Source organism: Brachypodium distachyon, chromosome 4, assembly GCF_000005505.3.
Source record: "Brachypodium distachyon strain Bd21 chromosome 4, Brachypodium_distachyon_v3.0, whole genome shotgun sequence".
Classification (NCBI taxonomy): Eukaryota; Viridiplantae; Streptophyta; class Magnoliopsida; order Poales; family Poaceae; genus Brachypodium; species Brachypodium distachyon.
The window spans coordinates 18,189,679-18,213,160 of record NC_016134.3 but is presented as its reverse complement, the minus strand read 5'-3'; the positions used below and the strand labels follow the sequence as shown (position 1 = coordinate 18,213,160).

At 42.4% G+C, this 23,482-nt stretch overlaps 1 protein-coding gene across 15 annotated transcripts; it reads left to right on the top strand.

The window, feature by feature from the left end:
• The first annotated feature begins 1,514 nt into the window (after positions 1–1,514).
• On the top strand, positions 1,515–22,980 carry LOC100843999. Of its 15 annotated transcripts, XM_014901876.2 has the most exons (15): positions 1,526–1,986; positions 2,183–2,327; positions 2,410–2,536; positions 18,550–18,713; positions 20,396–20,672; positions 20,750–20,843; positions 20,909–21,039; positions 21,125–21,205; positions 21,279–21,391; positions 21,520–21,671; positions 21,763–22,030; positions 22,124–22,161; positions 22,237–22,320; positions 22,406–22,516; positions 22,745–22,980. In XM_014901876.2, the coding sequence occupies exons 8-15, from the start codon at positions 21,172–21,174 to the stop codon at positions 22,779–22,781; spliced, it is 837 nt and encodes a 278-aa protein (XP_014757362.1). In that variant the 5' UTR covers positions 1,526–1,986; positions 2,183–2,327; positions 2,410–2,536; positions 18,550–18,713; positions 20,396–20,672; positions 20,750–20,843; positions 20,909–21,039; positions 21,125–21,171; the 3' UTR covers positions 22,782–22,980. The 15 variants fall into 15 exon arrangements, 8 of the variants coding, with proteins under 8 accessions (XP_014757363.1, XP_014757366.1, XP_014757365.1 ...); XM_014901877.2 differs by having other exon boundaries at positions 1,525–1,986; positions 2,186–2,327; positions 20,909–21,205; XM_014901880.2 differs by having other exon boundaries at positions 1,525–1,986; positions 2,453–2,536; positions 20,909–21,205.
• The last annotated feature ends 502 nt before the right edge of the window (positions 22,981–23,482 follow it).

Below are 23,482 nucleotides of genomic sequence, written 5' to 3'. Positions count from 1 at the left end.
AGTGACAGTTGCCAATGGGGGTCATCTACTTTGCAATGCTAAGATTTCTCATGCTGTTTGGGTGTGCCAAGGATACGTTCACGGATGATCTTCGTGTACTAGAGCTGGCATGCTATGACATTATCTTGGGCATGGATTGGCTTGAGGACTGCGGAGATATGTGGGTGAATTGGCAAAAGAAAATGATGCATTTCAAGCATGCTGGCAAACGCATCACGCTGCGGGGTTTGAAGGATGATATCAAGTCTTGCACTCAGATCTCTGCGTTGGAACTACGAACACTGATCCATCGTGGGGAGTTGGCGCAACTGGTTCAATTGTGTGCTGTGGCAACTCCAACTGCATATGTGCAAACACGTTTCCCTGTTCAAGAGGTTGTTGACGAATTTGCTGATTGTTTTCAGGAGCCCAAAGGTTTGCCGCCACGCTGAGAGTATGATCATCACATTCCTCTGCTGCCTGGCACAAAACCTGTGGCTGTCAGGCCCTATCGCTATTCTCCTCAACAAAAAGATGAGATTGAAAAGCAAGTGCGCATCATGTTGGAACAAGGGATATTTGTCACAGTCATAGTCCTTTCGCTTCTCCTGTTCTGCTTGTCCGCAAGAAAGACGGCACATGGCGTTTCTGTGTCGATTATCGACATTTGAATGCCGTTACTGTTAAGGATAAGTATCCCATGCCAGTGGGAGACGAGATGCTTGATGAATTGGTGGGAGCACAGTTCTTCACCAAGCTAGATTTGCGTTCCGGATATCACCAGATTCGATTGATGCCGCAAGACGAATTAAAAACAACATTTCGCACGCATCATGGGCATTTTGAGTTCCGCATCATGCCGTTTGGTCTCACCTCTGCCACGGCGACATTCGAGTCTGCCATGAATCTGGTCTTTGCATCCAAACTTCGCAAATCTGTCCTTGTCTTTGTGGATGATATTTTGGTCTATAGTAAGAACTTGGAAGAGCACATACTGCATCTTCGCGAGGTGTTCCTCCTCTTGCGTCAGCATCACCTATATGTCAAGCGCAGTAAGTTTTCGTTTGCTCAACGCTCCTTGGAATATTTGGACCATATCATCAGTGGTGCTGGTGTATCCACGGATCCAGCAAAGATAAGTGCAGTTCAGGACTGGCCTATTCCCTCTAACACTAAGCAGTTGTGGGGATTTCTTGGCCTAGCTGGGTACTACCACAAGTTATCAAGAACTATGGTCTGATCAGTCGCCCCTTAACTCAATTGCTTAAAAAGCATGTGATTTATGTATGGACAGCCCAGGAACAGGCATCTTTTGTGGCCTTGAAACAAGCATTAATTCAGGCCCGTCTTGGCTCTCCCTGATTTTTCCAAGCCATTTGTGCTAGAGACGGATGCATCTATAAACTCTATAAAGTTGAAGCCCACTAACTGCAGTAAATTTTGCAAGCTGCGCCTGCAAGCCGTCCATGTCAGCGTACATGTCAGCATCTCATAATTTCATCTCCTAATCCGTCCCACGTCAACCTGCCGGCCCCTTCTGATTAGCTTGACCGCTCAAACTGGTCGCCGCTTCTAATTAGCCTGACTGCTGCCCCTGCCGCCGTTGCGCTCTGCCCCCGCCGCCGTTGCGCTCCGCCGCTCCCGTGCCAGCCCCGACCGCCGCGTCCCAGGCGCCCCCTGCTCCGCCCCGACCGTTGCATCCCTGGCCCGACGCTGCGGGCTGCAACCGCCTAACTCAGATCCCGCCGCCCCTGGGCTCAGAACCGGCCGCCGCTGACCGCCGACCCCGCCGCCCCTGTCTTATCCCCGACCGCCGCCCACTGGCTCCGCCCCCGAACGTCGCATCCCCTGTCACCGCGCTGCCCACTGGCTCCGCCCCGACCGCCGCGTCTCTGGCCGCCGCCGGGCGCCGTCCCCGCCACCCTCGGGTTCATACTTGACCACCGCATCCCCGCCGCCCACGGGCTCGGGCTCAGCCCCAGCTGCCGTCGAGCGTCATCTGCGAAGGTACACAGTCTTTTTTCTGATTTATTTTTTTCTAAAACTCGAAGGTACACAATCTTGGCGTAATTGTTCCGGGTTGGTGTTGACACGTAACAAATGTTCTCATTTTTCTGCTTTGTGATTTGCGGTCAGATTCGGCCGTCGCTCCACCTCCGCCCTCGCTAAGTAACCGCTGCTTTCATTCCCATCTCATTTGCAGCAGAAATGGCAGCCACTACACCTGAATTCGCAGGGACTTCGGGTCAGTATTAATGGCGGCCATGGGGCGCCCTCTATTTAGTCCCTTCTTCCACGCGGTTCTTCTTCACCCCTGCGTCTTGCCGGATTCCAGGAGTCGTTCCAAGGTTTGGGACTTCCCATCTTAGGTTTTTGTGTAGGTGTCCAGATTGTGTGCTGGCGGGGTGTTGAATTTGTTATTTTCGTCAGGGATTTGCAGGCCACTTTCTCAAATTTATTTGTGTTTCTGAAGTTTGACCGCAACAGCAGCAAGCGGAATTATGTCGGATTTTTGTGCGAATTGATTTCATCTATATCAGCGAACTCTCTCCTGACGGTATGTACTCCAGATCTTTTTTTGTGTTATCCTTTTGTCTTATAAAATTTGATTCATATAAAGTTGAATGCTTATGTCCATGCCAAAAAGACAACTGGATTGCAGTTGAGTTAAATAAATATTATAGGATATAAAAAAGATATTATGTAAGATGTATTACATGTTGGTGTTCCTCTGAGTTGGTTCTTCCATAGGAAAAACCAGGAAATGTAGTGTCCCATTTTTCATGAACTCAATGTTGACGAATGGATGATCAAACTTTGGGGTTGTGGCATGAGAAGATATGCTTTTGAAAGTTAGATACACCGGTGGCGATTTAGTGTTCCTTATCTCTTGAATTACTTCAGTAAATTTCTTCTGAGCTTGCCTCTCTGAATTGATTGACATCCTGTAGGGAAAATATTAGCGAGAAAGTGCATTGAGATGAGTATTAAAAAAAGAAATTAAGGTTTTCATATGTACATATCTGCTGTTTTCATGTGGATGCTCCATATGCAGCTGAACAAAGAACACTGGATGTGTAGCACAATGGAATAAGTTTACTTTCATATCTCACGTTTTATAGCTGCTTCAAAAGTGTTACAGATTTAATGAAAAAGATGTTACATGCCCTAAAAACTGTCCTGCAACCCCCCACCTCTTTACTCAGCCATTATAATGAAGAATGAAACTGATTTGACAGCAGCCATTTAACTTTCCATTGTAATCCTGTTATAAAGTGAGCATTGTAGCTGTCTGTCTTCAGTTTGGACAGTAAATAAATTGTAAAACTCTGTTTAAAAACAATCGTGTCCCTGCCAGTATGGATAGTGGGGAAAGTCCTTCCCGTCTTCCTGAAGCGACCGCCCCCGTACAAGGGCTCGATCTCTGTGCTTTAGTTCTAGTCCCTGGATCGACTCACTAGCACACATAGTTTCAAGATGTAATATCACAGAACAAAGGTCTCAATATTACAACAAATCATCCAGAATTTAAAAGGTACTTACAACTCGCATAACCTCATGGGTTAGCTGGAAATAAAACAACTGTTTAGCAGCGGAAAGCAAAAGATACAAGGGCACATCAACACCACGGTGAGAGCGTGTTGGAATGTAAGCCCGTAACCCAAACATACAGAACGTACATCTTACTCGTCATCGGAGCTTCCTGCATCATTAAACGATGCAGCCACTAGGATTAATACATTGAATGTATTGGCAAGATTCACTAGGAGTTATATCAGAGCCTACCAAGTATATGCAGTATTTGGCAAGGTGGAGTTCAGACTGTTTGCGTGGAAGCAGAACATGAATTACCCTACTACAAAGGAATGTTATAATAATGTTAACTAATGGACACGGGGTAGACACACCCATGCTCCAATTAACCTAGAGCACATTGAAGTGAATTCATCAAGTGCCCCTACCCTGTTCAAACCATTCATTTTATTTAAGAAATTGGAATGAGTGAGACTTTCCTTACGGCTCCACATCTAGTTGCTCAAATTGTCCGTTGCCGGGGACACGGCTAAGTACTTAGTTTTGACGCTCTCGAGAGTTTGTACACATTGCCCACAAGAAACCGACGTGTTAATCCCTTGCTGTCCTCAAGGTAGAGTAGCAACGGCATCGATTACGAGATTTTCAGAGGTAATTCCCTAAACCACGAGAGAATCACGCTCCCCCTGCACGGCTACCTCAGTACAATTCCTCGGGTCTAGGTTCATACAACTTACTCTTGTCTCGCCAGAGCCCATATAGCATTGTGGTTGTACTCGAAGCTTCTAAATAGGAAACTAGTCCAGTCTCGGTTACCCCAGGTGGCATTCCACATTTACAACGTATGCGCTCCCCGAATCCACGGGAGAGACGTCCATGGACGATCCATTCCTGAATCCACAGGAACTCGACTCAGAAGGACCCATAGAAATGGACCTGACGCCGCTAATCCTCAAAATCCTCAAAGCAGCCCACCCAGGATGGTTCATTGAATTAGTTGTTTTGCCTTACATCTAACAAAAACATTTCATATAGCCAACGGCATAACAATAACATAATGTAGTTATTTCCCCCACGATACTACCATAGCTTAGCATTCAACTACAATCGATCGCAATTTGGTGGCAAGATAATGGCGAGAGTAAACTATCCTACCTAGGATTTATAGTTAATAGTCCTATGAATGCATCTCTACCAACAACACTAATGCATAAGTATTTTAAAACAACAATAAGAATGGGATATGATCAAAGTGAACTTGCCTTGGCCAAGTTGTGATAGTTCTCGCACTCTTCGCAACAACAAGGAAAACACTCCACACAATCTAAAATAAAAGAAACATGCACACAATAAACACAACATTCAATGCAAAAATCATGCCATGATGCATATGCTATGTTAAGGCACACTTGGTTACTTTTAGTGTAACAAGATTTGTTTCTGTTTTGAAAAGTTTTTCAAATGATTTGGACAGGTTATACAATACCAAAGAGGTAATTAATATGCATGAAACAAGGATAAAGTTTAAATTAAAAGATTGCGTGGTTTTTGCAATATAGAGCAATATTTAAACTAGTATGCCATGATTATTCCCAAAATAATTTCTTTTCTGGTCTAATGGACAGAGAACAAGTTTAAATAATTTTACAGCAAGATAACATGCTCAAAACTATTTTGAAACAATTCATTTGAAATTTAAACCATATTCAACCATTCTGTAAATAGCTTATGTCTAAGTTTTTCAAAACTGAAATTAAACAGTTCTAAAATATTCTACACGTTGTGACGATTCCAGAAAGGTGCGGAACACAAAATTTGGACAAACGGTTTGAAAGATATGATGCTTTGAAGTTGTAGGGTCTTTTCTGCAAAAGTGCATTATCTATTTCGGCTCAAAATAAAATAAAAACAAAAAGAAAAGACCTCGCCACGTGGCATGGCAGGACTGGCCGGAAGCCAGGGCTTCCTGGCGGCGGCGCGGGCTCGCGGGGGCGGCGGGGGGCAGCGGCGCGGACGCGGCTGCCGGCGCGGGGCGGAGCGGGCGTGGGTAGGCGGGCGGAGGCGGCGACGCGGGCGGCGGGGCGGCGGGGGGCGCAGGGCGGAGCGGCACGGCGCGGGAGACGGTGGACGGCGACACGCGGGCCGCCGGCGCGGGAGACGGAGCAGGCGCGCGGGGCCGCGGACGGGCGGCCGCCGGAGCTGGAGAAGACGGGCGGCACGCGCGGGGTGGCCGACGCGTGCGAGCGGCGGCGGACGGCGGCGGCCAGCGAACAGCGCGGGCGGAGCTTCAAAAAAATAAAGCGCACGCGTCACGGTGTTCGGAACGAGGAGAGGAGAGAGGCTAGGGGGTCGGCGCGGGGAGATTCTCACCGGAACGGCGACGGCAGTGTCGAACTCCGGCGAGCAATTAATCTCTAACCAATGTGAAATCGAGTGGGAAAGTTGGGGGAATCTGAGGAGAAAAGAGAGGGGCTCGAGGTGACGCACGGGGTTTCGGGAGTAGAGGCTCGTGCGCGGAAAAATCAGAGTGGAGGCGTGGGGTGGTTTCGCGGAGGCAATTGGGGAAGAAAGGGGGCGTGGGGCCCGCCTAGCAGTGGCCGCGGGCGGCTCGGGCTGGTTGAGCCGGTCGGTCCGGTCCGGTTCGGCCGGTTTTCCTCGGTTTTTCCTTTTCCTTTATTTATTTTCTGTTTTTGAACCTCAAAATTGATTTGAAGCTCCAAATCACTCCAAATAAATTGCAACAAAATTTGTAAAATCATATTTTCATATGATCTAACTTTTGGAACAAGAATTTCCTCAAAATAAAATATTTAAAAATACATTTGCCTATAAAATGGCTTTTAGGACCCTTAGGCTATCGAAACAAATTATTTTTCAAAATAATTTCAAAAGCCAACTTATGTGATAGCTTTATATATGCATTAAATCACCTTTAAACCAATACCCTCACGGGTTAAAATGCAAATACTCATAAGCAAGAATCAAAGCCCAAAATCAAAATAAAGGCATTTTTGCAAAAGGGTTTTCTGGGCAAATTTTTGGGTTTTCAAATGTGGTTAAATGCAGAGTGACATGATGCTCATGATATGCAATGCATATGAAAGGTTTTGAAAATTGGGATGTTACACTTCCACCGCACCGTGGGCTTCCATGAGGTCGATGTGGCCGTCGTCGGCGCACGACATCGCCTGATCCAGTGCCTACTCCAACTTGGGCTGTTGCTGCTGGATCTCGCTGTAGGCGCAGGCGAGCAAATGTATCTGGGGCTTCTTCGTCTATTGAACAAAACATGAACACAACAAGCTCATCTATGACACAAAATGTTTTTGTTTAGCTACCAGAGCCTTCTGTTTCTGTCACAAGCCCAACCCAGCATCATCGACGTAAGCTTTGATATTCCTAGCCTTTGTGAGCTGCAATCAGAAAAAAGAACACACCCTAATTCACTTTGTTGTATTCTTATGCTCCTTCAGGAACAATTTTTACACCTTTATATCTTGGAGGCCCTCAACATAATTGTGTGCATTGCCATTCCTTCTTCTGCTACGATGAGCGTGTCCGTCGAGACAGAAATACACCAAACCCATCCTATAATTTATGTTGCAAAGGAGGTAGAATATCCGGAAGTGTTTCCAGAGGAATTACCAAGCATGCCACCAGACCGAGATGTAGAATTTTCTTATCGAGTTATTGCCCGAAAGTGGACCTATAGCCAAGAGACCGTATAAGATGGCTGTAGATGAATTGAAGGAACTGAAAAAGCAACTTGCAGAACAGTTGGCCAAAGGATTTATTCGCCCTAGCTCATCACCATGGGGAGCAGCTGTCCTATTTGTGGAAAAGAAAGACAAGAGCGAAAGGATGTGCATAGACTATCGTTCACTAAATGAGGTGACGATAAAGAACAAGTACCCACTACCCATAATCGATGATCTATTCGATCAGTTGAAGGGAGCCTGTGTTTTCTCAAAGATCGATCTTCGATCAGGTTATTTTCAGTTAAAGATCCGAGAAGTGGATATACCCAAGACAGCATTTACCACTAGCTATGGCCTGTATGAGTACACAGTGATGCCTTTTGGATTAACCAATGCCCCGGCATACTTTATGAATATGATGAACAAGGTATTCATGGAATATTTGGACAAATTTGTCGTAGTATTCATCGACGACATTTTGATCTACTCGAAGAGCAAAGAAGAGCACGAAGAACATTTGCGTCTAATCATGGAAAAGCTTAGAGAGCACAATCTTTATGCAAAATTCAGCAAGTGTGAATTTTGGTTGTCTAAAGTTGGTTTCTTGGGACACATTGTGTCAGGAAATGGAATTGCCGTCGACCCCGCTAAGGTAGCAGCGGTGACTAAATGGGAAGTTCCTAAGAACGTCGGAGATGTTCGCAGCTTCCTAGGACTTGCTGGATATTACATGAGGTTTATAGAGAATTTCTCCAAGATAGCCAAACCTATGACTGAGCTTTTGAATAAAGAAAAGAAGTTTGAATGGACTGAAAAGTGTGAAGAAAGTTTTCAAGATTTGAAGAAGAGGCTAGTATCAGCACCCATCCTCGTTTTGCCCGACTTACTGGAAGATTTCCAAGTGTACTGTGACGCTTCGCGTCTAGGATTGGGATGTGTTTTGATGCAAGGAGGAAAAGTCGTAGCATACGCCTCAAGACAATTTAAGAACCAGGAGAAATTACCCCACTCATGATTTGGAACTAGCATCTGTAGTGCACGCACTCAAGACTTGGAGGCACTATCTCATGGGAAAGCGTTGTGAATTATTCACTGATCACAAGAGCTTGAAGTATATATTCACGAGGAAGGAATTGAACTTGAGACAAAGAAGATGGTTAGAGTTAATCAAGGATTATAATCTGAATCTTCAATACCATCCAGGCAAGGCTAACATAGTAGCTGACGCTTTGAGCCGCAAGGGCTATGTTAATGGACTTACAGCTGGAGAGTTACCTGCTGAATTGTGTGAGCAATTCAAGGATCTCAAATTGGAGATAGTCTAGGAAGGTTACTTAGCCAACATGGAAGTACAACCCACATTGCTGGACAGAATTAGAGAAGCCCAGAAAGAAGACTCAGAAATTAGAACGATAAAGGATAATATGGCGATTGAGAAGGCAAAAGGATTTGTTGAGGACGATCAAGGTACCACATGGTTTGAGAAGCGCATTTGTGTACCACAAGACCCCAAGATCTGAAAACTAATTCTACAAGAAGCTCATGATTCACCGTACTCAATCCACCCCGGTAATACAAAGATGTACATGGACTTGAAAAAAAAGTTTTGGTGGACAGGATTGAAGCGAGACATCGCTGAGTATATCGCTCTGTGTGATGTTTGTAGCAGAGTCAAGGCTGAACATCAGAAACCAGCTGGATTACTACGACCGTTGCCAGTGCCAGACTGGAAGTGGGAAGGTAGGCATGGATTTCATCATTGGCTTGCCAAGGACAAGGGTCTGGTTATGATTCAATATGGGTAGTAGTCGACCGTCTGACCAAAATTGCCCATTTCATACCTGTGAAGACCACCTATACAAGTGCTCAGTTGGCCAAACGATACATGTCTAGGATTGTATGCCTACATGGAGTTCCCAAGGAGATCGTTTCAGACAGAGGTACCCAATTTACCTCAAGATTTTGGGGACAATTGCACGAGTCTCTAGGCACGAGACTAGAGTTTAGCACAGCTTTTCATCCACAGACAGATGGACAAACAGAAAGAGTGAACCAAATTCTTGAAGATATGTTAAGAGCTTGCGCTCTAGACTATGGTTCTAGCTGGGATGAGAATCTACCGTATGCAGAGTTCTCATAGAACAACAGTTTTCAAGCGAGTATTGGAATGGCACCATTCGGAGCTTTGTATGGCAAGAAATGTAGGACACCTTTGCTATGGGTTGGTGTAGGAGACCGTAGTCTATTTGGACCCGACATGATAAAGGATGCCGAAGAGAAAGTCAGGCTGATTCGAGACAGACTTAAGATAGCTCAATCCAGGCAAAAGAGTTATGCAGATTCCAAATGAAGGGAGGTCACCTATGAGGTTGGTGACAGAGCGTATCTCAGAGTTTCCCCGATACGCAGAGTTAAGAGATTTGGAATTAAAGGAAAATTAGCGCCACGCTATATTGGACCCTACAAGGTTTTAGCACGCCAAGGAGAGGTAGCTTACAAGTTGGAATTACCTGAAGTGTTGACAAGTGTCCACGACGTATTCCATGTATCACAGTGAAAGAAGTGCCACCCGGAAATGGCCGATACGCCACTAAGGGATACAGTTTCACTTGACGAAGTCAAGATTCAAAGCGATCTCACATATGAAGAGAAACCAACCAGGATCTTGGAAACAGCTGAAAGACATACCCGTTCCAAGACCATCAAATTCTGCAAGGTTCAATGGAATCACCACACCGAAGAAGAAGCTACGTGGTAACGCGAAGATGATTTTCGAGAAGACCACCCACACCTTTTTGCTAACCAACAAGAATCTCGAGGACGAGATTCATCTTAAGGGGGTTAGGTCTGTAACATCCCAATTTTCAAAACCCTTCATATGCATTGCATATCATGAGCATCATGTCACCCTTGCATTTAATCACTTTGAAAACCCTAAAAAAATTTGCCCAGAAAACCCTTTGCAAAAATGCTTTTATTTGAATTTGGGCTTTGATCTGGCTTTGGAGTATTTGCATTTTAACCCATGAGGGTATTGGTACAAAAAGGGATTTGATGCATATATAAAGCTATCCCATAAGTTGACTTTTGAAACTATTTTGAAAAATAATTTATTTTCATAGCCTAAAGGCCCTATAAGCCATTCTATAGGCAAATGTATTATTAAATATTTTATTTTAAGGTAATTCTTGTTCCGAAAGTTAGATCATATGAAAATATGATTTTACAAATTTTGTTGCAATTTATTAGAAGTGATTTGGACCGGACCGGCCGAAACGGACCGGACCGGACCGACCGGCTCAGCCTAGCCCGCGCCACCCCGCGCGTTATATCGAAGCCCCCGAACTCCTCTACCACTTCCCCCAAACCCCACGTCCAATTTCGCATCGATTAGAGATTAATTGCTCGCCGAAGTTCGACACTGCCGTCGCCGTTCTTCATGCTTTCGCCGCCGCCCCGCCGCCCGAGCCGCAGTCCGCCCGCGCGCCGCCTCCGCTGCCCCGCCGCCGCCCCGCGCCCGCTCCGCGCTGCCGTGCGCTGCGCCCCGAGCCGCCGTGCGCCGCCTGCCCCGCGCCGCCGCGCCGTCGCCCATGCCGTCTTCCCCAGCGCCGGCCGCCGCTTGCGCGCCATCCTTGCGCCGCGCCGCTCCCCTCGCCTGCCCGCGCCGCCGCAGCCTGCAACCGCCCCGCCGCCGGCGAAAACCCTAGGTTCCGGCCAACCCCGTCGTGCCACGTGGTGGAGTATTTATTTTATTTTATTTTCGGCCGAAATAAAAATTGCACTTTTGCAAAAAAGCCCGTGTAACTTCAAAGCATCATATCTTTCAAACCGTTTGTCCAAAATTTACGATCAACACCTTTCTGGAATCGTCATAATTTGTAGAACATTTTGGCACTGTCTAATGTCAGTTTTGGACAACTTAGTCAGAAGCAATTTACAGAATGGTTGAATATGGTTTAAATTTCAAATGAATTGTTTCAAAATAGTTTCGAGCATGTTAACTTGCTGTAAAATTATTTAAACTTGTTCTCTGTCCATTAGGACTAGAAAAGAAATTATTTTGTGAATAATAATGGCATACAAGTTTAAATCTTGTTCTATGTTGCAAAAACCACACAATCTTTTAATTTAAACCCTATCCTTGTTTCATGCATAGTAATTACCTCTTTGATGTTGTATAACCTGTCCAAATCATTTGAAAAACTTTTCAAAATAGATAAAAAACTTGTTACATTAAAAGTAACCAAGTGTGCATTAACATAGCATATGTATCATGGCATGATTTTTGTATTGAATGTTGTGTTTATTGTGTGTATGTTTCTTTTATTTTAGATTGTGTGGAGTGTTTTCCTTGTTGTTGCGAAGAGTGCGAGAACTATCACAACTTGGCCAAGGCAAGTTCACTTTGATCATATCCCATTCTTATTGTTGTTTTAAAATACTTATGCATTAGTGTTGTTGGTAGAGATGCATTCATAGGACTATTAACTATAAATCCTAGGTAGGATAGTTTACTCTCGCCATTATCTTGCCACCAAATTGCGATCGATTGTAGTTGAATGCTAAGCTATGGTAGTATCGTGGGGGAAATAACTACATTATGTTATTGTTATGCCGTTGGCTATATGAAATGTTTTTGTTAGATGTAAGGCAAAACAACTAATTCAATGAACCATCCTGGGTGGGCTGCTTTGAGGATTTTGAGGATTAGCGGCGTCAGGTCCATTTCTATGGGTCCCTCTGAGTCGAGTTCCTGTGGATTCAGGAATGGATCGTCCATGGACGTCTCTCCCGTGGATTCAGGGAGCGCTTACGTTGCAAATGTGGAATGCCACCTGGGGTAACCGAGACTGGACTAGTTTCCTATTTAGAAGCTTCGAGTACAACCACAATGCTATATGGGCTCTGGCGAGACAAGAGTAAGTTGTATGAACCTAGACCCGAGGAACTTTACTGAGGTAGAATGTGTAGGGGGAGCGTGATTCTCTCGTGGTTTAGGGAATTACCTCTGAAAATCTCGTAATCGATGCCGTTGCTACTCTACCCTGAGGACAGCAAGGGATTAACACGTCGGTTTCTTGTGGGGAATGTGTACAAACTCTCGAGAGCGTCAAAACTAAGTACTTAGCCGTGTCCCCGGCAATGGACAATTTGAGCAACTAGATGTGGAGCTGTAAGGAAAGTCTCACTCATTCCAATTTCTTAAATAAAATGAATGGTTTGAACAGGGTAGGAGCACTTGATGAATCCACTTCAATGTGCTCTAGGTTAATAGGAGCATGGGTGTGTCTACCTCGTGTCCATTAGTTAACATTATTATAACATTCCTTTGTAGTAGGGTAATTCATGTTCTGCTTCCACGCAAACAGTCTGAACTCCACCTTGCCAAATACTGCATATACTTGGTAGGTCTGGTATAACCCTTGGTGAATCTTGCTAATACATTCAATGTATTGATCCTAGTGGCTGCATCGTTTAATGTTGCAGGAAGCTCCGACGACGAGTAAGATGTACATTCTGCTTGTTTGGTCACGGGCCTATGTTCCAACACGCTCTCACCGTGGTGTTGATGTGCCCTTGTATCGTTCGCTTTCCGCTGCTAAACAGTTGTTTTATTTCCAGCTAACCCGTGAGGTTATGCGAGTTGTAAGTACCTTTTAAATTTTGGATGATTCGTTGTAATATTGAGACCTTTGTTCTATGATATTACATCTTGAAACTGTGTGTGCTAGTGAGTCGATCCAGGGACTAGCACTAAACCACAGAGATCGAACCCGTGTACGGGGGAGGTTGCTTCACAACCACCATTGGAGATGCCCTTATATTGAGTTTCCTGAGCACTGGACTTGGCATTCCAACAAAGATACAAAATATTGGGATGTGCGTAAAGGTTCCGAAAGAAAAATTGGCCGTGTAGCTAATGTCTGCCCTGCACAAGGAGAGCTTTTTTACCTTCGCATGTTGCTCTATGTTGTCAAGGGTTCAAAGTCCTTTGCTGAAATCCGCACTATAGGGAACCACGAATGCCCAACCTACCGTGCAGCCTGTGAATCTTTAGGCCTTCTTGGGGATGATCAAGAATGGTCCCGTGCTCTCACAGATGCAGCGCCATGGGCTACTGCTCCTCAGCTACGACAACGTTTTGTCACAATGCTTCTATTCTGTGAGTTACAAATCCAAAGAGGCTTTTCGATGAACATGTCTCATCCATGAGCGAAGACAGTACATATAGAATAAATCAGAACCCTCTGCTGAGAGCCAATTCATCTCCACAAATTGTTGTCTCTTTTCTCCTCTTTGAATTGGATAAATTGCTTAGAGACGTTGGGTATTCTCTGTCACATTTCAATTTACTACTACCAGATGATATTGGCAGTTCTTCCACGGAAAATAGGTTGTTGTTAGATGAAATAAGCTATGATGCTACTCATCTGTCTACATCAGTATCCGAGGATATTCTAGACTTAATAGCAGTCAGAAAAGTGTCTTTGATGCTATTTCTGCATCTGTCCTAAATACATCAGGCCGAACATTCTTTGTGTATGGGTACGGAGGAACTGGGAAAACCTTTTTATGGACAACATTCCTCAACTTTGTAAGAAGCCAAGGGAAAATAGCTTTGGCGATTGCATCCTCTGGAATTGCATCGCTCTTACTTCCAGGTGGTAGAACACCCCATTCACGCTTTAAAATTCCGTTGGAAATCCGTCAAAATTCTATGTGCAATGTTAAGAAAAATACAAACTTGGTTGAACTTATCCAGAAGACATCGCTAATTATATGGGATGAAGCGCCTGTTAATCACAGATATTGTTTTGAGGCACTTGACCGCACACTTAGAGATATGCTGTCAGATATTAGACCAGACTCACAGAACAAACAATTTGGTGGCATAACTGTTGTCCTTAGCGGAGATTTTCGGCAAACTCTTCCAATTATCCCAAATGCAAAAAAGGGTCATATTTTGAAGGCTTGCATTGTTAATTCTTATATATGGCGTGAGTGTACAGTTCTCCACTTGACCGAAAATATGAGGCTTGCTTCACGATCTCTCTCACCCTCCGATAGAGAGAACCTCAGGATATTTGCTGAATGGCTGTTAAGAGTAGGGGATGGTACAGAACCTTACATTGCAATTGAAAATGAGCCTGAAAATGCATTCATACAGATCCCCCAATCTCTACTCCTCCCATCCCATTGTAGAAATCTCGATGGCTTGATTTCCTTTGTATATAACTCTAGACATCAACAAGAAAATGCAGCTTCGTACTATTGTGACCGTGCCATTTTAGCTCCCACAAATGAGGTTGTTTCCCAGATAAATACCAGAATGGTTTCTGAACTTGAAGCAAGTGAGATGTCATATTACAGTGCAGACACTATTGATGATGCTTCTTCCAACCATTCAACTTTAGAAGCATTATATCCCCCTGAATTTCTGAATACAATTTCAATGAACGGGCTTCCGGATCATGTCTTGCATCTGAAAATAGGAGTGCCCATAATGATTTTGCGTAACCTTGACCCCTCCCGTGGTCTTTGTAATGGGACTAGGCTCATAGTTACACAGCTTACTAAACGTATAATTGAAGGAGAAATAATTACTGGAAAGGCTAAAGGTACGAGGGTGTATATCCCACGCATTGTCACCACTTCTGCTCAATCTAGATGGCCCTTCAAACTGAAACGCAGGCAGTTCCCTGTACGGCTTTCATATGCTATGACAATAAATAAAAGTCAAGAGCAAACTCTCAATAGAGTCGGTGTTTATTTACCAACCCCAGTTTTCTCTCATGGACAATTATATGTCGCTTTCTCACGGGTAACATCCCCCAATGGCTTGCGTGTGCTTATTGAAAATAGTCCTTCATCACATGCCAACTGCACTCATAATGTAGTGTACCATGATGTTTTCAGTCAAATAAATAAACAACCACATTAAATCAGAAAGGTATCTTGGGCACTATCTTTGTTTTCACTAGCAGAGTGGCATGCGCATCTGCGCAGGTAACGCTTTTGACGTTTCTTAAATATTTTAAAAATAATTTATGCTTAATAGAGCATCGAAACATTACTCACCTAAGAGCCAATCGGCTATTTTTACTCATAACATACTATTTTAAAAGAAAAATATGTTAATAGGGAATCATTGACTAATTTTTCAGTATGTTGTGGTTATTACAGAGGATATGTGAATAGTTAAATAACACACTTGAGCAAGTGGGTTCGGGGCTTTGGCTAAAGTTCACTTAGTAGTCATGAAACATCATAGTTTTGGATGTACAATTCAGCGTACTCAATTGAGATTGCAAATGCGTATTGCTCGGATCATAATTAACTGCCTCCAAATGGATCAAAAGAGGCTTACAATTTTTCTAACATGGATTGTAGTTCTTATAATTGAAAATTTAGATCTTTTAGGATTTGTCAGTCTTCAAGAAGATGGTATCTGGACCATCAATTTTTGTGCTGACATGTTGCCTCATGTAAAAATAATTATATGTATAAAAGCATATTATGAATTAATCTAGTAATAGGAATTTTATATTTTGGATCTTTCCTTAGAGAAGAAAATGTGTGTTCGGTAAATTTCTAAAATGATAGGTGGGTGGTAGTAAATGACATCTACTTCTTTGATAATAGGGAATATTGTTTATTTTTAATAGCAATTAATGTCCCTTAATCACCACAGTATGTCTGATTCAGCTTGTCCAATATATAGAGTTAAATTTTTAAAAAGGAACCAAGTGCACCCTACATTGAGCAATCTGATTGGTTAAAATTCAATGATTGTGAACTGTCGACTATCCAAATTCGTTTGGGCTGAGTCCACCGTTCATTTTAAATCAACTTGAAATCTTCCAATAATTGCAGAATAAATAGCTACAATTTCCAGCATCTGTTTGGAAGCCATGTAAGTATGTGAATTTTTTTACTTCATTTCCCATATGCATGCATATTCATGCTACTTTGATAACCCCTAAAGAAAATATAGATGTTTTACCACTAATCACTTCGATATTACTACCCAAAACATCATTAGTTGGTACTGAGTTCTTCCCTCCCTCGATATGACTTTTTTTAAAACATAAACTGAGATTCTTCCACACCAACATATGGAATATATCCATTGAGCAATGACAGATGTACAATGAGAATCAACATAAAGTTCTTTTGTTCACATGAATCATTTTCCATATGGAATCTTCTTTATTATTTATGTGGACTCAGAATGAACTCTACAACATAGTCGTAGCACAAATTCAAGCCAAGGTGAACTATGTTACCTTCTCCATGTACTCCCTTCCCTTCAGAAAGAGATTGGGAACTGAAATTAGAAAGAGTTTGCAGGTCAGCAATTGAGCATACCATTTCCTTCTCCATGTACTCCCTTGGGCTGTTCGGCACCTCCTTGTCTTAGGCTAGCTAGTTGTAGTCGTAGCTTCAGATAAGTTTTAGTAAAAGGAAATTGCAGTTTATATGTTGTTCAGAGTAATTACAGTAAAGTGAGAGTTGTTAAAAGAGATGATCTATACGAAACAAACTGAATCCATCCAAAATGGATAAAGTCTGAGGTTATCAGTTGTCAGAACGAAAACATAGACAACTAATAAAATTTGTACTTAAGACATGTTTTTTTTTATTTGGCATCTTGCAACCCACTCAATCAAACTTTTCATGCACAGATATCTATATTGCAAAGCATAACATAATTCATCTCTACTTCTTTAGTTTAGCTAAAGAGTAATAAAAAAAAGGAGGAATGTAGAAATGAGAAGAACAAAAGCCATTACCTATCTGTACATGGATCTTTTCTAACTCCTAAATTTCATAAACCAAGTATATAAGTAGGCTGCATGCAATCGTCTGTACTGAAAACACCAGAATCCATTTAGGACTGGTTTCCCTGTATTTCAAAATAGTAAGGGCAGGAAAATTATTGTAGATGTTATGCTTTGATAAGCTAGAGGGTAAGCTTTTTTCTAGATTAGTAAATATAAGAACAAAAAACTTCCTGCTACCTGTTTCAAGAATGTGAATTCCATAGCATCAGGGCTTAATTATATATTAGCTGAACAAAATTAAGGGTTCTTTTGATGTAGTATCTTGTGCATTTTTTGCAGCAAAATGCATGCTAGGATACATACAGTCATACACTTACCAGGTCAAGGATCGAGGCAGACGTTTAGGTTGAAGTGTTAAAACAATGGGTGCAATGCAATTAAACCTTCTGGAGTACACACTTGGATTCATCTGAAAAGAAATCATCACAGTGCACAGTAGTTCTGAACTTATGATCTTGAAACACATGATGTTCTCATAAGGAATTACCTCACAAATAAACAAATCTCCCTATATATATTCAATACCATTTAATTTTATCAAACTTACCGAAAAGCAGGAAGAATTAACCAACCAACTTAACCAAAATTTCCTTCAAAATCCGATCATCAACCAACGGTCTGGATGCCTGAGAAGAAGTAGAGGACAGCGGAGGTGGACGAAATCACGTCCACAAGATCCGGCCACCAGGCAGAGGCGGTGCAGCAACCGACGATGACAAGCGGAGGACCTTCGATTGGAAAATGGAAGTTGTAGAACTCGATGTTCAGTTCCTCGTCTTGCCCAACGCATCAATCAAACAAAGTACCGGGTGATGTTGCTGCAAAGAATCTCCACGCTGCTCTGTTGGTGCCGCCGCCTGTACGTCGTCACTGACGACCACCGAGTACGCGCCACCCCCGTTGGCTAACGCAGATGTCGCCGCCGCCGCGTCGTCGTTTGGGTCGATGACGGAGCTCCACTCGCCCGGCGACGGCTCGTTTGTGCCCACTGCCCACGCCTCACCATGCGTCCATGCCTTCGTCACATCCTTCGACTCGCTCGCGCCACCATCCGCACCTTTGTCGCTGACTGCGATTGCTCAAGCCGCCGCTCGCCAGCGCCCACATGTAGCGCATCACATCAGCCGCAGCAAAGAGGGAGCCTGGGAGGGCCTGGGCACAGATAGGGGACGGGCAGCTGCCGGGTGATGGGAGGCGGCCGAGGAGGTCCGGGGAAATTTAGTTAAGGGCAGAGGTGGGTAATGCTTTGAACTTAGGTTATTTACATGATCTATCGGCTGAGATTGGTTATCTTCTAAATGGATGGTCAGAAATTTTGCTTTTTTGTGAGATTTTCTAGTCTCTATCTTTTTTGTGGTTGCACCGTCATGTACTTTTAATATATAATAGATTACCTTCAAATCATTTAACTTTCATTTTACTTTTATGTTGTTCTATCAATATTACATGCTTGAATCGTGTAGACAAAATGATATAACGATGTGTTCTTCCAGATATACATCAGCCATGGGATCTCCTACAAAGTTTGGAGACATTACTGTAGGACAACAAAATTTTAAAGTTTTCGGCCGGCCCATACGGCTATGGGATGCAAAAAATAAATACGCCAAGACTACTGATTCTTTTCTCAGCATTGATGGAGTTTCTTGCAGAAGATGTAAGTAGCATCAATCCAATTTTTAGTTTAGCATATTATGAGCTTGATTTCCTGAGTTCCTGTTGCCCTCTGTTTTCCCTTCTTCAAATAAATTAACACATTTTGAACCCCAATTAGGAGGTCTTAATTAAACATGTCCAAACCCCAATTCCTGAAGTGCTAATACCAGGAATGATGGCCTAATGCTTTGTCATCATATTTGAATCTTGTGTTCTATAATTTGTCACCGTATACAGTTAGTAGGCTACTGCCGCTGACGAATGCGATTCCCAATCCTGATACGTGTTGGCATGATTGTTCAATGATTTCTGTTTTCTGGCTTTGCCATATGCTTTTCTGTATGAGCAGCGACAATTTAGCTCTTCTCCTTCTAATTTAGCTCAATATATATATCCCAGAAAGCACACTGGTTTGCTTTTGTTGTCGATATTTCCCAGAAGTGCTTTTGGATCATCGAATCTTATTTCAGAGAGGGCTATTATAACGAAATAGATGATCTAATTGTTAGTTTGCTGACTATGTCTCTGCACTGCATGATTTGGTTTTATTCTTTCCTTTTTGTAATTTGAGCACCTGCATATTTTTGCAATTTTCCAGTGCCTGCACCTGCAATTGCATACCACCCGGGCTGCATTTTAACTGAAACACCAGTGATGGCAATGATTAGACGATGATCTTTTTTCGCATGTTAACTGAAACACCCATTTTCTGTATTTCTGTCGAAGTGTTTTGGATCTGATGTTGCTAGATGTTTAATTTTGAGCTGGATTAGTGAGTGGTTTCGTCATATCTGTTTGCTGGAACTTCAGAGATGCGCAGTGTTGGGATATTGTCGGTTTGAGGGGTCAAATGATGCCGGATTGAGCTGAATTTTTTACAGCGTGTTGAGGACTCATAGAACTACATATCGTTTCACGCATTTTGGTCCAGCCGTTTAAGAACCGTAATCTGATAACCGAAGGGGACAGAAACTGCACTCTTTGTTTAGCTGAATTTCAGTTATATCCTTTTGCTCCTGTCGAGAGTGTTGGCATGATTGTTCAAGTGTGGACCTGACACAGCAAATCACTCAAACTCTGCCTCATTTGGCGTGCATATAATCTGAACAACTGTACTCACCTATCAAATAGTGGGATTATTGGGTCTTGGGCAAGATTTACCTAGCATATTTGCTCATTCCATCTGATCATGTCCACCTGTCAAGTACTGGTAACTTTCTGAAATTTCTTGCATCTTTGAGGCATAGAATCAGAACCTAGGGTTTAGGGAGTGATGTTGTACAGCTATTTTCCAGGTTCCCATTTACTCCACTATTCATTGCTTGGCATACCTTTCATTATTTCCCTCTTAAATGTTCATATCCTGTGCACGTCAATTGAATTCATTCGGCCGAGTTCTAGGTGGATGGACGTATTTATCACGGAGTAATAATCTCTCCCTGCAACTGCGCAACAATCATGAACATATTGGAATTACAATCATGAACGTGTTCCCAATCCTTCTCCATTCATTTCAGAAGATCTGTGTGCCATCTGCCATAAGCTATAGCAGATGTGCATCAAACAAATGCATGTAGATGTAAAGCATTAAACTTACTCACTAAATTTTATAATTCCTGTCTTTTTTCCATTTAAAGTGTTAGCCTTGCATTGCTTTCTCTTTAACCAATGTCACTATTGCAGGGTGCTATGGTACAGATAACCATACCCAAAAAGGTTGAAAAACAATTTCGTCCACTGCTCTCTCTGGGTTCTGTCTACATGTTGACAGATGTTAGTGTTGTTCATGCTACATACAAGAAGTTCATTTACCACCACCAAAGCTACATGATTCAGTTTAAAACAAGCTCGAAGGTCCATCTAATGCAGTCGCGAGGAGCGAGTATTCCTCGATTTGCCTTTGATTTCTCCCAGTTTGATCAGCTTCCGTCAAAAGACAATCAATCCAAACCCCTTCTAGGTATTGCTTAACAAATTTCCTGATGATACATCTTTTTCCAACCAACAATCCAATTTCTACATGCTTTTTTCAAACAGATTTGATTGGAGTCATTAGCTACGTTGGCCCATACGACTACGCTAGCCCAACGTCTCAGTACAAGCTCAGGAAGATACATATCCGTAACCAAGAGTAAGTCTTTTTCCCCATGTATTTTTCACTTCTGTTTATCTAAATGCACTATTTTCTCTTTGTAGTGAACAAACACAGGAAATAAACCTTTGGGGTGAGGATGGTGAAACATTTGACGAAAGCGCGGTCCTCAGCAAATCAGATGAGAAGATTGTTGTTTGTGTTTTTGCTGGCCTGACCGTTGGATAGTATTTAGGTACGTTCTTAGGAAATTACGATTTCTATTGCATTATAACTTTATTGATTAACCCGAAGCATCGCATGGAATTATTACTATACAGATAAACTTGAGGCCTCTTCAAGTTCAGCTACTAAAATATACATTGACATGGAAATATCAGAAGTTGAACAGTATAAAAAAGGTTCATCAATACTTTTATAACAAATGGTTCACATTCTTTTCCATTAACTAACATGCACGCAATCAATGGGAAGTTCCGGTTTTGCGCCAACAACAGCCACAAATTACCCATGTGACTCCCTTACAAGCAGCAGGCAAACTCTACAAGCTGGAAGAAATATCTACGCTGCCAATTTCATCTTTCAAGGTGTCTTCTCCTTTTAATAGTTCTATATATATATACATACGTAACTTCTAATATATATTCCTCATTGTAAAATGTTTCATCTTTGCCTTATATTAAACTTTTCTAAATTTGATCTGCATGACACCAAGGGAGGTGCTTCATTCAGTTGCATTGCGAAGGTAGAAGCTTTGCTGCCATCCAATAAATGGTATTACAAAGTCTGCAAAAGTTGTGGTGAAGGGTACAACAACAATTCGAACACAACCAGATGCTCATGTCCTCTTTTAGACCCCAAACCAATGTATCATCTCACTTACTAACCTATTTATACATCATTATTCTATTTATGAAATTCCTATGCACCTATTGCCCATCGTATTATTCTTATATAGGTACAAGTTTTCTCTCAAGGTCACGGATGACATAGCAAGCATGGAGACAATTGCTTTCAGTTTTGTAGTTGAGGATTTACTTGAGCAAACTGCTATGCAAGCCTCCCAAAACATGAAGATAGATGCATCAGATCATGCAATAGCTCTTGAAAAAGCTATTGGGAAGAAAAGGCTTTTCTCAATAGGAATGAATCCTAAATATTTTTCTAGATTCTCGATCAATCATGTCCTGAAAAAGAGTTACAAGATTCACGGTGATAACAGCCAGGTAAATGTATAAGACCATCAAATATTATTCTATATATAATTCCGTCTTATCACATAATCTCTACCTCTAATGATGATATTTTAATTCTCCTAGAACTCTATACAGGAGAACATCACAGCCACTTCTGAAGAGTATGTTCTCTACAATTTATCCATCTAAACTTATGCAGCCTCCTATTTCTACACTTTTTTTTTCTGCAATTGCAGATTTAGTACACCACAGACAGTTACACCACCAACCGTTCTTCCAAGGGAAAATACATCCGACTCTGCTGTTGATGACCTACTTAGGTACATATTACCTACACATTGTGCTTCTAAAATTATGCATGCTTCTCTTTATATACTTGCTTTTTTCCCTCACTTTCAAATGCAGTGTTAGTACACCAGCCGCAGCTCCTCCCAAACAGACAGAAGACAAGTCAAAAACAAAGAGACAACTTGATTTTGATAACGACAATGACGTGAACAAACTCAGAAAACCAAGGTAGCTATTTTTTTTTCATAAAAAGTTCTTAGCACCTGTTATTACGTCCAGATGACACTCTTTGGTCTTGTTGTATAGCTAATGTCGTCGGTTTGTCATAAGAATGTGTTGCGTGTTGTCATATAATTAATTTGTTTGTTCATAGAACTGATTTTCGCCACTTCATCTCTCCTTTATGATATTCAGTGTCCTAGATTTGATGATGACTTTCTCATGTTCCTGATACAGAACTGAAGAAAAGGCATCTTCAGAGGACAGCAAGTGATGCCAGGTTTACAGGAGCATCAATAATGTGTAATGATCCTTTCGTGGGCATTGACGCACATCGTTAATAAACTTTGTTAGCTTTATGCTGTAACGTTGTTACTTTGGATATGTTTTAGCACAATGCACATGGTTGTTTACCAAATTCTGAAGTGTTTTGGCACAATGCTTTTATTATGTAACTGTTTGAGTATGTTTTAGCACAATGCCCATGGCTGTTTGAGTAATAAAATGTTAGCCAAATTTTGAAGTGTTTTAGCACAATGCTATTTATCACATTCTTAGACTGCATCACCTTCTTACACTGCATCACATTCTTACACTAATGATGGGCAGATGTATTGTTCTTTAATATCCGCAGCAACGCGCGGGGTAACCACTAGTTATCATAAGTGACCTTGTCACCCTTCTTGTTCTTAACCTTCTCCTTAGCCAACTCCCCTTCCTTCACAAAAGAAACGTTAGTTCGGGGAGTAGACTTGGCCTTCTTCTTCTTATTGTTGCTCTTGGACTTGGGAGTATACCCAAGCCCTTCCTTCTTTATAGATTCCTTTTGATTGCTCAAAAGGTCGTTGAGGTTCTTCTCCCCTTGGATGCAAGTGGCTAGACCCTTTTCAATTTGGGCCTTCAACCTAGTGTTCTCCTCCACAATAGATGCATGCTCACAACAAGGGTTAGTTGAAGCAACATTAACATTAGGAG